General features: G+C 48.8%; 1 protein-coding gene across 2 annotated transcripts; it reads left to right on the top strand.

Moving 5' to 3' along the window:
* Positions 1 to 2,582: 2,582 nt before the first annotated feature.
* LOC123186967 (probable pectate lyase 8) lies at positions 2,583 to 8,256 on the top strand. Of its 2 annotated transcripts, XM_044598698.1 has the most exons (7): positions 2,583 to 3,007; positions 3,299 to 3,406; positions 4,368 to 4,451; positions 5,941 to 6,583; positions 6,985 to 7,088; positions 7,179 to 7,317; positions 7,435 to 8,256. In XM_044598698.1, exons 1-7 carry the CDS (start codon positions 2,862 to 2,864, stop codon positions 7,654 to 7,656), a joined length of 1,446 nt encoding a protein of 481 aa, XP_044454633.1. In that variant the 5' UTR covers positions 2,583 to 2,861; the 3' UTR covers positions 7,657 to 8,256. The 2 variants fall into 2 exon arrangements, with proteins under 2 accessions (XP_044454633.1, XP_044454634.1); XM_044598699.1 differs by lacking the exon at positions 3,299 to 3,406 and having other exon boundaries at positions 2,744 to 3,007.
* The last annotated feature ends 7,353 nt before the right edge of the window (positions 8,257 to 15,609 follow it).

Raw genomic sequence — 15,609 nt, 5'->3', positions numbered from 1 at the left:
TCGAGCGCTGTGCGTGCTACTAATGACGGTCTGCTCATGGAGCCCAGCGCCGTCCCTCCCTGGGGCCGGACTCCAATATTCGCCTAAACTACCCAGCAGGGAATCCAATCAATTCATCCAGCATAGCAGCACTAGCAGATGAAGAACAAAAATGCACTCCCCTTCCTCTTAGCATGCATGGAACCAATTTCTCAGCAAAATGATGCCCCTGTCTTTGCAAAAGTAAAATAAAAAATGCTCGTGCAAGAGCAACTACAATGGGGCGACCCATTTCGTCCGCCGCCGTCCGTTTAGGTCGGCGCGGACAGAAAAGTCAGCCCAACGTGCCGATCCAAACGAACGCGCGTCCGTTTTTCGTCCGTCTTCCGATCCATTCCTGGCCTATTTTTGAGGGCCCCTCTTCGTCCTTCTTTGCTTGTAGAACTGGCGCTAGTTGACGATGTCATGCGGGAAGCGTTCGCGCAACATCGCCATGGCTTCCTTGTCCATCTCGGCGATGGCGAGGCGACGCTGCCGCCTCCGGTTGCCACGACGATCCTCGTCGGTGAAAAGCCGCGGGAGAGGCGCGAGATCCTGCGCCTGCTGGCTCGTTGACACGTCGTACGCGCGGAGCCGCCTCCTCTGCGGTGTCGAAGGTGCCGATACTGAGGTGTTTCTCGCCAAACCAGATCTTGGAGGAGAAGCCGCCGGAGCGGCGCTTGCGGACTCCGCGAAAATCTGAAGCGCCCAGGTGGCGCAGAGGCGGCGAGGCTAGTGAGAGGAGGGGGGGGGGGGGGGGGGCGAGGCGAGTGGGCGGCGGAAAGAGTGTGGAGGGAGCGCCTTCTTAACGCGCGCCGGACGTGGCGCGCCAAAACCAGCGCGCGCTAGTCCGGTTTTTCCTCGCCCGCGCATTCGAGCACCCAAACCAGGGTGACGACCGCTAACATGATCTATGGCCCTGGGCCTTTTTTAAAAGTTGCACGCGGACATGAAATGGGTCGGGGCGTTGGGCACACTGCCGACCCAAATACAAAAAACGGCGAATGCCGGGCGGGCGGGCGATCTAAATGAACAAAAAACGGACAAATGCGTCGTCCGTTTGGGTCGGCCCGTTGGAGTTGCTCTAAGGTCAACTCCACCGCACGACACCAAACGGACGTCCGTTTTGTCCGGAGTCTGTCTATTTGGGTAGGGCGATGAGGTCGTGTCCGGGCCTGTCCTGGGATACGGTGGCCGTGCGCCCAGCGCGCGGACGCATCCCGACCGCATCCTGTCCGCGTACATTTTTCTTTGCAAGTCCTTCACTTTTTTTCATCATTCATTTTCGATACATGAAAAATACATTATCACATTTTGACTAGTAAAGCAAGACCAAAGAAAAAAAGAACAACAAAAATATATTTTAGAAGATACCCAACTTCTATAACTGCTCCCTTGAGTTGGGTTAGGGCCTTCTCGATGCACTCATTGTTGATCTGTGGAGGAGGCTCGATCTGGCATCCTCCTTTCTTCTTCAAGCCAAATGTAGATGTTGCTTCCTCACACCTAGTCTCGTGTCTAGCCTCTAATCTAGCAACAAGTGCACTTGTCTGATCTACAACCTCCGTGCTAGCTAAAAGTGCACGAACGTGTATTAAATTTCGCTCTATCAATATATCGATGTACTCTTCTTCCCAATACCAAAATTTACATCCATGCTACACAATAAAATTTGTAATTAGCACAACTGGTTAAAACTAGAGCACAAACCCAAGCTAAAAAGAGCACATACCCCATCGTTTAAGCACTTGATGAACACCCATTCGGAATGTTCCGGCGTTGTAGACACGAAGCGCACGGCCATCCTTGGGCAGTGGTCGCATTTAATGAGTGGCAACAGTGCGCCGGCGAGCTTTTAGGCAAGCACCGAGCCTGGCCGACCGTCATTCGTGTATCTGCCGGCGGACCGCCGACGGTGCAGATCCGAGCGGCTAGAGGAGGAGCCACCGCCTGCATGTGGCCTTGCGGCCCTGCTAGGGCCTTCTGGCGAGGTGCCCGCCAGTTCATGGCGCGGCCCGGCCTCCCACAGCCGAGCGAGCTCAAAACCGACCGGATCCGCCCCAAATCCGGCCGGCGGGTGCGCAAACCAGGTGGGCGTGGTTGGGTAGCTCGGTGGCGCCGAGGGGAAGGGGCTGGGCGAGCGCGCGTCCGAACTGCACGGCTGCAATGATAGCGGCGGCGGCGGCGGCTGCGAGGGGAAGAATGGAGGGGGTGCGGCCGGAGGGAGGAAGGGGTGCAGATAGGAAAGGGCCTGCCCTGTGCCACCGACGGACGGGCCAGGGGAAGACACGCGCAGACGGTCCGCACGTTGGCGTGGTGTCCGCAATTCCATTCCCGTTCCCATTGCAAGAAGCAGAGCAGAGCGCCAGTTGTACTACTTGCTTGCGAGTGACTCTTGTCAACTGCTCAATCAAACCAGTAGCACTAGAGTACACTGCACACTTCCCTCAAAAAAAAAAAGAAAAAAAAAGAGTACACTGCACACTGCGCGCGCGCACACACACACTGGATTACCATAAGCAACCGAGCTTAGCTAGCACTGGCCAAATGGAATCACGAGTTAGTTAAACACATCACCCCTTCACTCTGCCGTATTCGCACGGAGGCCCTCGCTGAGGCAGGCCTAGGGACCTCCCCACGAAAAGACAGATCTTCAAGGCTCTGCTCTGCTCCTCGGAGGCCCAAGCGAGGGGAGACCGGGGTATAAATCGGCGCGGTTCTCGAAGCCCCTCTTCTCCGCCCCGCCCCGCCCCAAATTTCTCCCCCTTTCCGCTTTCCCTCCCTCCCTCCTTCCACCCAAGCTGCTTTCACAGCGAGAGTGCGCGCGCGCGCTGGGGAAGGCAATGGCGGAGCAAGCGGGTGCCAGGAGGACGTGGGCCGCGCTGGCGGCGCTCGGGGCCGTCTCCCTGCTCCTCCTCCTCCTCCTCGTCGCCCTCTCCGGCGGCGGCAGCACCGGCGTCGCGGGGCTCTCCGGCGGCAGCAGGCTCCGGTAATTCCGCCTCCCCTTTGCCCTTCTTCCCCCCTCCCCGTGAAGCAATGCGGGTGCGCCGCCCCCGCCGCGAGCGCAGCGGCCAAGCTCGGTGCCGCTCGAGGCTTTTCGTTTCGAAATTTCTCTCTCTCTCTCTCCGGCGCTTGGCCGGCCACGAGGAGGTCGTGGGAGGGGTCCGGGACCGCGGAGGCGGCCAAGCTCTCGCCTCCCCTCGCCTCGCCTCCTTTTATTTGTTTGTGGTTCTGCTGCTCCGCCGCCTGATTCCGGGCGCCTCCTCTGTTTTTTCTGCAGCTCCGCGTCGACGGCCAAGGTGGTGACCGCGGCGGCGAGCGGCGCCAGGCGGTGGCTGCGGGACTCCACGTCACGGCTTGCGGCCACGACTACAGCGACGGCGGCGAGGTGCCTGTCCCCCTTCCCCTCCCCGCCCCCAAAATCGCGTCCCTTTCGAACGCCCGACGCGACGCATCAGCGCCGTCGCTTCGTCTCGATCCCGCAATCCCCGCCGTCCACTTTCCACTTTTCCTCTCCCCCACCCACCACAAAACAGATCCGGGACACGCACACACGCGCGGCCACACGCCGCCGCCACCGGAATCAACCCGTCTTCCCTCCCTCAGAATTTCGTAACAGAATTTGAAATCCGGGGCGGGCCGGCTGGATTTGAGCTGTAACCAGCCGTAACCGCAACCGTAACAGAATTTAGCAACGGTAGCTAGCCAGGATTGGATTCCAGCATCAGCTGAGAGGGAGCAGATATTCACCTTTTTGTTTCTGCGACTTAATTAATAATCAATTAATCGGGAGCGAGGTACCGTAGGACGGACTAGTTCGTTACGGTGGCAGGAGGGCAGTTCGGTAATTAGGTGGGCACTGCACCGGCCACGGCCAAGGCGGTGAAAGACTTTGGCATAGCTGTACTCTTTCTCGGGTACGCTCCGGCGTGCGCAAAGCCAAGGAGCTGGGCGTCAGTAAAAATTCTTTTCTGATTATTATTTTAAATAAGTAAATAAATGTTTCACCTTTTGGTTTTGGTCCCGCGACCGACCAAACACGCCCAAACCTTTTAAATAAGCGCACGGATTCACCCGCCCGCTCCGCCTTTTATCCGCTCGCAACCTCACTCCGTTCGTGTTAAAAAATGGATCTTGGCGGCGGTGGTACTGGTTCCCTTCTTCCGTGTACGAGGAATTTCCGCGACCTTTGTAGCCGTTGCTAACGACTAATTTTTGCCATGGTACTACAAGATCGTTTCTTCTTCCTGCGTCCTTTTGCTGTTGTTATCGCTCGCATGTGCGCCATGTTCGTACTGCTCGCTTTCGTCCATTGCCTCACCTCACCTGGAATTACGCTGATTATGCAGGGGCGAACGTGCCGACGATCACGCCGACGGTGCCGCGGCGGTGGCGGTGGAGGACCCGGAAGCGGTGGTCTCGCAAGTGCACATGTGCGTCCCTTTCCTCTTTTAATGCTTCTCCTCCCGCCGCTTCCTCAGCCTCATCTACGTTACGCTAAACTGAACCCAACCCGGAGCCAGAAAAGGCAGAAAGCTCAAGTTAGCCAGCAGTAGATCTGCTCTGCACCTTACATTATCTAGTGTTTACATACATTAGTCTCTGTCTCACTCTCAGCAGGATGGGACACACTTTCTTTTTTACCAGTACCAGTAGATAGAAGTAGAGTCTTGTGCTAGCAGAGGTCGGTAGCCTTTTGTCCCCCCCTTTCTTTTCCCCCTTTAATCACAGCCAAAGCCGGACACACACATACACATGGACGGCCCACCGGACAGCCTCACAAAGCCAAGCCAAAGGGAAGACGAAGAAGATCTGATTCGATCGCCGGGGAGCGGTGTACTTTGCCCTCACATGTGGGCTCCGGCCGAGTGAGCAGCAAGGGGGTGTGTGGGGCCCACCTGCAATAACGGTGTACTCCGTTATTGCGACGTGACCTGCGAGGGAGAGAGGCAGGCGGCAATAACTCTGTTTCATTCTCCTCCTCTTCTTTTGGTCTTCTCCTCCTCCGACCTCTCTCTCTCACCCAGCACAGCACAGGCCACAGTGGTTCACACACTGGCCAGTGCAGTGGAGAGAGTGAGGAGTGTGACACACCACGTTCTCCCTCCTTGATGCCCCCACTCGCATGTGGCCTTGCCTCCCGCGTCCCGTCCCTGCGATTGCCACCATGGCCGCATTGATGGTGCTCACCAGAAACCTTTAGCTTGCTAGCTAGCATCCCCACCCCCACCTAACCGATCTTTTCCCCCATCCTCACTCCACTCCCCCCCTTTAGTTAGCAGCCACCTTCTGCTTCCTAGAGCTGGTAGCGGCAGGTGATTCATATTCCAGGCACTCTCTTCGTTTTGGTAGTAAAAGTAGAAACTTTTGGAGAATCCAATGGCTGCCAGGAAGAACCATTACTGTTTTTATTAATCATTTGGTGGCAACTGTTGCTAGCTAGAGGCTAGTGAGAGTGGTGACAAGAAACAGTCGGTAGGGCATTACTGGACAATGGATTTATTGGATCACTGTGAATTCGTACCTGAATGTGCCTGTTTTTCAATCATGTTTTGTGCATTGATCATCAGACTGTCACTGTCGTTTTACCTGAATTTTGACGACGATGAGTCGATTAGTTACCTGAAACTGTGAGTAAATCGAGTGACTCTGCTTGTCTGAGTGACTGGCAGGATGGAGCTGTTCTTGTTAATGATTTGGTGACAAGGAACAGTAGGGCATTGTTGGATAAGGAATTAATTGCCTCTGTGATGTCAACTGTAAAATTCGTACCTGATGTTCAGTCATGTTTTGTGCATTGATCATCAGACTGTGCACTGCTGTTCTACCTGAATTTCTGCACCTTTGTGAACTGCAAATCTGTACCAAGTTACCTGAAACTCTGACTGAGTGATGACTCTGCTTGTCTGAATATATGCTCAGGTCGATCAGGAACAGCACCGCCCGGAGGAACCTGGGGTACCTGTCGTGCGGCACCGGGAACCCCATCGACGACTGCTGGCGCTGCGACTCCGACTGGCACAACAACCGGCAGCGCCTCGCCGACTGCGGCATCGGCTTCGGCCGCAACGCCATCGGCGGCCGCGACGGCAAGATCTACGTGGTCACCGACGCGGGCGACGACGACCCCGTGAACCCCAAGAAGGGCACGCTGCGCTACGCCGTCATCCAGGACGAGCCGCTGTGGATCATCTTCAAGCGCGACATGGTCATCACTCTCTCCCAGGAGCTCATCATGAACAGCTTCAAGACCATCGACGGCCGCGGCGCCAACGTGCACATCGCCAACGGCGCCTGCATCACCATCCAGTACGTCACCAACGTCATCATCCACGGCCTCCACATCCACGACTGCCGCCCCACCGGCAACGCCATGGTGCGCAGCTCGCCCAGCCACTACGGGTGGCGCACCATGGCCGACGGCGACGCCGTCTCCATCTTCGGCGCCAGCCACGTCTGGGTCGACCACTGCTCCCTCTCCAACTGCGCCGACGGCCTCGTCGACGCCATCATGGGCTCCACCGCCATCACTGTGTCCAACAACTACTTCACCCACCACAATGAGGTACTCCTCTACTACGGACGGGTGTACCACCGACATCCCAATCCTAGTCCTACTACAGAGATCCTACCACTCATGTCATGTGTTCCTCGTCCTGCCTCCAATTATTATTGCTAGTCGTTGTTAATTAATCATCTCCTAATCAAAGCCATTAGAATCTATCTAGTACAGGGTTTTGGCGTCTACCAGCAGAAGTGTAGTTTAGCATAGGTTCCATGTGAACTGTTGTTTCTTGTAGATCTAACGAGGAATTGTCGGTTGGCTGTAATGTGGATCTTGTGTTTTCTTTCTGTAGCATCTTGCATACAAACGAGAGAGATTCTTTTGGTTTTGGAGTATGTGCCAACAGCACTGCTGCTTGGATCTTTCACTGATGGTCAATGAAACAATGTATGTGTATGCAGGTGATGCTGCTGGGTCACAGTGACTCCTACCTCAAGGACAAGGCAATGCAGGTCACCATAGCTTTCAACCATTTCGGGGAAGGGCTCATCCAGAGGATGCCAAGGTAATACATTCAGTAACTCAAGTGCAAACATAGATACTGAAGATTTTCCTCAATGTATGTTGATTGGTTTGCATGCCATTGTCCCTCCAGGTGCAGGCATGGTTACTTCCATGTGGTGAACAATGACTACACCCACTGGGAGATGTACGCCATCGGAGGGAGCGCCGAGCCGACCATCAACAGCCAGGGGAACCGCTACCTCGCCCCAACCAACCCTTTTGCCAAAGAGGTGTGCATATATCCATCCTTGTCATCACCAGCAAATGCAGCAATGCACTTCATTGGTTCAGTGAGATCATCAACATAATTTTCCTGACCGACTTTTGACATGAACAACAAACTGCAGGTGACAAAGAGAGTCGAGACCGCTCAGACCACCTGGAAGGCCTGGAACTGGAGATCAGAGGGTGATATGCTGCTGAACGGCGCCTTCTTCACCCCATCGGGGGCAGGCGCCTCAGCCAGCTACTCGCGCGCTTCCAGCCTCGGTGCCAAGTCCTCATCCATGGTCGCCACCATCACCTCTGGGGCGGGCGCCCTGTCGTGCCACAAGGGCTCTTCCTGCTAGCACAGCACAGCGCCTCGACAAGGACGACAACAACAGAAAAGAGAACACCACCCCCAAGATATACTTACTAGAAGCTAAAAAAGAAGCTACCTGCCGGAACATGGATCACGGTTACAGTTTTTCTTTTCCCTTTGCCCTTCTTTTTTGACGACGGCTGCCTACATATATGTTGAAAAGTTCGCCATTCCGCTGTCAACCTCCCCCTGCATGCCTCTCGGCCGCTGTCAAGAAACGCCCCCGGAGCAGCAGGCGAGAAGCGTTGCTGATTGATTCGTTGGTCGCTCGGCGTCCTATAGTCCCCTGAGTGTGTCTGTGTGTGTTGTGCTTTTGTGCCAGATGATGAGAATGATGCTGGCTGTTTTGTTGTTGTTGTCAACTGAAAAACCGCTAGGATGATTACCGCAACAAGTGTGTGTGTGTGTGTGTGTGTGTGTGTGTGTGTGTGTATGCCTGGAAGATGGGCTGGCTGGTTAAAATGGTACTGCTACTACCGCTGTAAGATACTACTAGTGCTCCTGGATCTGGATGGCTTTTATCTGACTTGTCCGGTGCAAATTGAAACAAGGATTAATTAATCTGTTGAGCATCTATTTTGGTTTACCTCTGCTATTTTTTACGTAGCTGCATTTTTTTAGCGTGTTCAAATGACCTGAACATCTCTTGTTCTTGATGAATCATGATGCTGCTCTGTCTAACAAACTTGTCATCGAGTTGGCGATGTGTGGTCTGTTAGAGTATATGTTTGTGTGTTGTACTGCTACTTCACATCCGTTTTTTCGGCACACTGAATTGTGACATTGCTCTTGCTGAACATGTATTGTGACATTTGCTCTTCCTGAATTGTGAATGCTGCTCTTCATAGCAAACTGAGGGAGGAGGGTTGGTAATGGTACCCTATTGTTGTTCTTGTTCTTGCTGTTCTTGTTCTGAACATCCATTGTTGTGCATGGATCATGATGCTGCCCTATCTAGCAAACTTGTCGAGTTGGCGAGAAACAAATGTGTTGAACGGCACCGTCACCTCTGCTGTTGTGTTTCCGTCTGTCGTATGTGCTTGTGCTTGCACCTTGCACCTCCAATTCTCACTTGGTTTTCAGCACACCCGAATTCCCTGAACATTCATCGCGCTGGCATTGCTGTTCGTCAATAACGATGGCGCTCCAACAGACCCGTGCACAAGCCGGGTCGGAACCGGCGGAATGAATGAACCCGGAGGAGAAGGGGGAGGACGGTTGGTACGGAATGGTCCTTGCTGCTCTCTTGGGATGAAGGAAGAGATGAAATAAACCCCTTGTGGTTTTCAGCATCAAAACTGCATGCTGTGCGACTTAATGCTGCTGCGTGCATCGGCGGTCCACCGATGGGTCTCGATCTGGTCCCGATGCAAGCTTTGGGCTGAAGAAATGTGCATGCATGGGTCCAGTCCACACGGAGGGATTCAGACTGGGGAGACGAACTGAAGAAGCAGTTGGTGTTGATTAATAAGGTGAGTGAGAATGAGATGCATGGGGCCTGTGGATGTCGACCTGACACGGCGACAAGGAATGAATGGATCCAAACCAAGGGACCTAACATGTTCAGACAAGGAACACAGCAAACAGTAGTGAAGTTATGTTGGATCTAGACGAGATGGAGTGGGAAATGCTCTTGTGCGGGAAGTTATGTTGGACAGAGTGAAATCTCAGTCTACCAAGGCAAGGAGGCCAGGATCTGCCAAGGGCACTGTACCAAGAGAAGAACCCTAGAATAAACATCAGTTATCTGCTGGAGATTTATGGAAAGCAAGGCATCTGGGAGGCTACATAACACAAATTGGGCTCTGTTATAGCTATGGTGACAAGTTCACTCCTCGCCGTGTTCCTGTGGCCAAGCAAAATGTTCAGGCTAAAGCAATTGAGTTGGCAGAACAAGTTGCATCATATTTATGTGTCAATGCTCCGTCAGGAACTACCAACACCAAAACCACCGGGTTGAGGGCTCTGCTGGGAAACCATGAGATGTTACTGTTGGTGGACGCAGGGAGTTCTCATACATTCCTTCATCAGCAGCTTGCGGATAAGTTGCAATGCACCACCGGACAGTTACTAAGGCCCATGTCAGTGTAAGTTGCCAATGGGGATTTTCTTTAGTGTAAACAACAATTTATGCATTAGAGTGGTGGATTTCAGGGGCATACTTTTGCTACTGACATGAACATTCTCAGCTTAGGAGGTTATGATGCTATACTGGGGCCGGATGGACTGGCTTTCTCAATGGGGTCCCATGGTTTTTCACCGGGAGGAAAATGGATTCAGGTTGGATGCAAGGAGAAATTGTCATTCTGCAAGGTTTGCAGGAAACCTCAGCTACTAAATTACAAGAGTTAACTTCAAAGCAAGTTGCTAAATTCCATAAAGGGAATGTCATTTGCGCTAAAACTGTTCTGTCTCCTAGTTCTGAAACTGAAAATTCTTCAGTACCGGAATGTATTCAGAAAACTCTTAAGCAATTTCAGCATATATTCCAAGAACCAAAATGACTGGCACCTCATAGAGAGTTTTACCATGCTATATCGTTACTTCCCACCAGTTAGTTCCAAACTTTATAGGTACTCACCTCTTTAGAATGATGAGATTGAGAGACAAGTAGCTGAAATGATTGCAGCATGCATTGTCAAACCTAGCATGTCTCCTTATGCATTACCTGTTGTGTTGGTTAAAAAGAAGCATGGGACATGGATGATTTGTGTAGATTACAAAAGGCTTATTGCAGTGACTATGAAAAGCAAATTTCCTATGCCGGTAGTTGATGAACTTTTGGATGAACTAGTTGGTACAAAGTGGTTCTCGAAGTTGGATCTTAGAGCAGGTTATCATCAGATAAGGATGGTGGAAACGGATGAAAACAAAACTGCTTTCAAAACACATCAGGGCAATATCAACTCAGGGTCATGCCTTTTGGACTTACCAATGCACCTGCAATATTTCAGTGCCTGATGAATGCAGTATTTGTAGGGAAAATAAAAAGAATCTATATTGATTTTTGTGGATGATATATTGGTTTATAACCAGGGCCACCTCCAGGATTTCGGGGCCCGGTGCGAAATGTTAAATGGGACTCTTGATTTTTTTCAAAAAAATCCTATAAGTAAAGAACTAATATAATCAAATCTTGCATCCATTTTATTGTATAACTTCCAATATGTGTTAATTTCATACAAATATGGGTTACTTCATACAATATTTAGAAATAGATCAAACATGAGTTTGAAAAGAGGAAAGGTAGCGCCAAATTAATAAACTAGACTCATGTGCTAAAAAAAAATGATGTATGCACACCTATCTTCATAAAACTGTTCTACCAATTCATGGGAAGTACGAACCTTGGGAGCATAAAGTCATTTATTAATTATTAATCTATCTAAAGTATAACGAAGAGTGCTACAGTTGATTAATTATCAGTTGATCAATCGCTCATTAGGCAGCGACGCAGTAGGGCAAGGCGGGCACGCGATCGAGGAGCAGCGAAACGGCGAACGGGCGAAGTGAGTAGGCTACAGGCTGGCAGCGATCCATACGTGCAGGATGGCTGTTTCGCTGCTGGTTTTTTGTTTTCTGATAAAGCCTACACAGTATCCAGTGATTTGGGGGCCCTGTGCGATTGGTCACTTTGGCCTGCCTCGTCGACGGGCCTATTTATAACAAGGTTCTTCAGGCCCACCAGCAACATCTATAGTATGTGTTTGCTATTTTTAGAAAGAATCTGCTAAGCTCACAAATGCTCTTTTGCTCATCAGCAATTGGAATATTTGGGTCATATCATGTCATATAAGTGAGTTGCTACTAATCCTACAAAAACCGATTTCATGCTCAAATGGTCGGTTCCAACTCCAGTTACCGAGCTCAGGGCATTTTCGGGTCTGGCGAGATATTATAGGAAACTTGTGCAAATCTATGGAATTATTGCTAAACCACCGACACAACTTTTGAAGAAGAAAGCCTTTATCTGGTATCCTATAGCTCAAATAGCTTTCGAGCAATTGAAACAAGCCATTGAAACAACTCTAGTAATGGTCCTCTCCGACTTTAGCAAAAAATTGTATTGAAACAAATGCCTGTGATACTGGCGTTGGGGCAGTGCTCATCCAAGAAGGTCATCCATCTAATCAAAAAGTGAGCATTTATGAAAAGGAGTATATGGCCATTATTATGGTAGTGGATATGCATTAGAGGTCCTTTTGTTATAAAAACATGTCACAAAATCCTTTGTTAGCTGGGCAACCAAGAATTAATTACTAATTTAAAAAGAAAGGCCATGCGAAAATTAGTGGGCTTCTAGTTCACTTTTCAGTATAAAAAAGATTCTAAAATTAAGGCAACATATGCACTTTCTAGAGTGAGACATGTGTTTGCTTTACCAACAGCTTCTTCAACTCAACCAGTTTGGATAGAAGAAATTATGAACTCTTATGAGATTGACATTCATTCTCGTCAGTAGCTTCATAAACTTGCAATGAACCGTGATGAAGAGTCTGAATATTCTTTGGAAAGTGGCTTTCTGAAAAATCTAAGTAGGATTTTGGTGGATGTAAATCCCGGCCTTCAGACAAAAACAATTGAAGCATTACATTCATCTCAAGTGGGGGAGGGGGGCATTTTATGGAAGCCAAGCAACTTACGGAAGAATTCATAAACTATTTCAGTGGGTAGGGATTAAAACTGTAATTAATTTTTTGATAACTTTGTTCAACGGTGTTAGATTTTTCAACAACCAAAACATGAGCATTACCTTTTACTAGAAGAACGCCCGTGCGTTGCAACGGGGCCACATTAACTTTAAGAATTCAATATTAATCATGTTAATAATATATTTAATATTCTCATACATATCAAGTGACATATGAAAATATGGTAAGAGTTCAATATTAATCATGTTAACTTTAAGATTTCAATATTAATCATGTTAATATTCTCATACATTTAATAATCATGTTAATAATACATTTAATATTCTCATACAACTACAAACATGAAAAATGATAGCACCCTATGAAATATGGTAAGATTATGTGTTTTTGCACGCAATTGTTGTGATTTATGTGTGATTTTTTTAATGTGATTTCGTACAAACAATTATAGTGAATATATACTACTACCACTACCAACTACAACTTGTGACCAATCACATAAAGATATATATTTAGAAAGATGTGCATTGCTACGACTTCTAAATTGATATATCATACTGTATTTTGTCTCTTTTCACTTCTTTCCTCTCCTCATCTAGTTGGCTAGTCTTCTCTGATTATTTGTTGTCAATCCTTTTATCAAGGTTATGCAAAAAGAAAGTTCAAAATGTTCAGATCAAAGATAAATCTCTATGAAAACTAATTATTCAAGAGCGACGATGCAAATTAAAAGATGAGACAACACCTTAATGAAAAAATGCAGATCCACTTGTATGGCGTCCAAATATGTTACCCAGTGGGTTTCTTGTTCACTGAGCAAATTTCAGCACTTTCATGGAATTAATTAGTAGAATTATTGTAACACCAAGCATGTACAAGTATCCCAAGATGACCACAAGTGAAATTTCTACTGTAGTGCATACTAAACATACCTGACCTTTTTCTTCTTGAATCCATCAAATTTTCATTTCATTTAGAGCATCATGATGTCGTGAATACAACTTCAAAACTATTTAGAGCATCATGACCTCAACACTTCTAAGTCTGAAATCATCTCTATAAATGATCTGTGGAGCAATTCATAAACTGCAGTCAGTAGACAAATTAATTAGATTGTGAATGCATGAGACGATGGATTGTGTAGATGATCCCTAAGTTGTGGAACAGTACAACCAGAGAAAATAGCAGTCAAAGGGAGGAATTAGCTAGTTAGATTGTAGATGCATGCATGAGTCAGCCGGCGCAAGGGAAGTCGCGCGGAGCGCCATGACGAACTCGGAGTCTGGGCCCGAGCCGTTACACCTTGGCGGCAGACAGCGGCCAGCACAGCCGCTGCCCGCTGGGTCGCTACTCGCTAGTGCCCACCGCGCTGTTGAATCCACCGCCAATTGTAGCCACTGCATACAGTGTTCGTGCCGCCATGATGGTGCCCGACGAGGACGGCACAGGGCGGCGGAGTTGTGCATATCCAGCGGTGAGATCGAACAACGAGGCGAGGTGACCGGCAGCGAACGGGCAGGGCCTGCGGTGTCGGCTGCAGATCTCCCAGAACAGAGAAAAAGAGAGAGAGAGGTAGAGACTGAGGAAGGAGAGGTAGGGCGCAGGAAGAGGAGAGGGATACTGGTGTCCATGGCGAGGCCTCCGTTGTCCACCGGCAAACCTCCATGGCTAAGGTAAGGTGCACCTACACCCGTAACACACCAGCATGACCTGACGGTGAACGGGTTCACTTGACGAGTGCGGGGCTGGCAATCAACGTTTCCTGGTCCTCCTCGCTGATGCATAACGGGCATGCATCGCTGCCTGGGTCGCTCACCATGAAGAAGAAGATAGGGTGGAGGAATTGAGCGAGGGAGGAGGAATCGAGCGGCTTGTACGGCAGGGGGCCAAACCATGATAAAAATCAGTACAACCCGTGCGAGGTGGAGAACGAAATGACTTACCTATAGCTCATGATTCGATTGAGATGATAGGGAAGGAAGGAAAATTGTGATTTAGTCAGACAAAGTTTTGGAAAGTTCTGATTCAGCTGAGAAATAGATGGAAATAATGCCTCAGGATGAGGAGGTCACGATTAGGGTATGGCAAGAAGAACTTTTTTGGAAAGCTTTGATTCTGGTGATAATTACCATATTCGAAATTTTCTTAGTTATAGCCTTACCATACATGGATTGATTTATTACTATAATTATCATATTTGAGATTTCTAAGTTTATAGCCTTACCATACGTGGATTAATTGTGATTGATTACCATAAATACGTTGGGTATTGTCGGCCAGACGAAAAAGAGAAAAACCGGTGGGAGGGGGGTGGTGGGAGGTGGGACGAAGAAAAACCGGTCGAAAAAAAACCGGTTGAAAAAAAACCGGTTAAAAATGGGGGGGACTATTCAAGCAAGTCGTCCATTAGGAGTAGAGATTCTTCACTGGGGTGTACTCCTTTGAAGACCATCTATGGGCATGAGCCCATTTTGGGGCAACTGCCACAACCCCTCCATGATGCACATGTTGAGTTGGATAATTGGCTGCAAAAGAGTTTGTTGAAATATGATGTTGATAAGACTAGAACATTCAGAGAGTTTGTTGTGGGAGAATCTCTATATCTGAAACTTCAACCCCATGCTGAGACTTATGTGGTCAACAAACGTTTTTCCAAATCTCCCCAGGAAGTTCTTTAGACCATTGACCATCGTGGAAAGAATTGGTATAACTCCTTATCGACTAACCAGCTACAAGCCCGCTTTACCCCACATTCCATGTTTCTCAACATAACACTCATGTTTCAACCCACAGTCTGGTATTCACTAATGTGATTGAATCACTGCTACTTGTGAGCTGCGTTGGGATTTCCTCGAAGAGGAGAGGAGATGTAGTACAGTAGAGATAAGTATTTCCCTCAGTTGAAACCAAGGTTATCAATCCAGTAGGAGAATCACACAAAACCTCATGAACAACACCTGCACACACAAAAAAAATACTTGCACCCAACGTGACCAAGATGGTTGTCAATCCCTTTGGCGTCTATTTGCAAGGATCAAATCTTGTAGCGGTACAAATTTCAAAATAAAATAAAAGAAATAAAATTGTAGTAAAGTATTTTTGTGTTTTTATATACTCCCTCTGTCTGAAAATACTTGTCGAAGAAATGGATGTATCTAGACGTATTTTAGTTCTAGATATATCCATTTTTATTCATTTCTCCGACATGTATTTCTAGACGGAGGGAGTATGATAAAGGTAGATCTGGGGGCCATAGTCTTCACTAGAGGTTTCTCTCTCGAACACAT

The sequence above is a fragment of the Triticum aestivum genome, chromosome 2A (assembly GCF_018294505.1).
Source record: "Triticum aestivum cultivar Chinese Spring chromosome 2A, IWGSC CS RefSeq v2.1, whole genome shotgun sequence".
NCBI lineage: Eukaryota > Viridiplantae > Streptophyta > Magnoliopsida > Poales > Poaceae > Triticum > Triticum aestivum.
The sequence above is the reverse complement of the archived record's forward strand: the minus strand, read 5'-3'. Positions and strand labels throughout refer to the sequence as shown.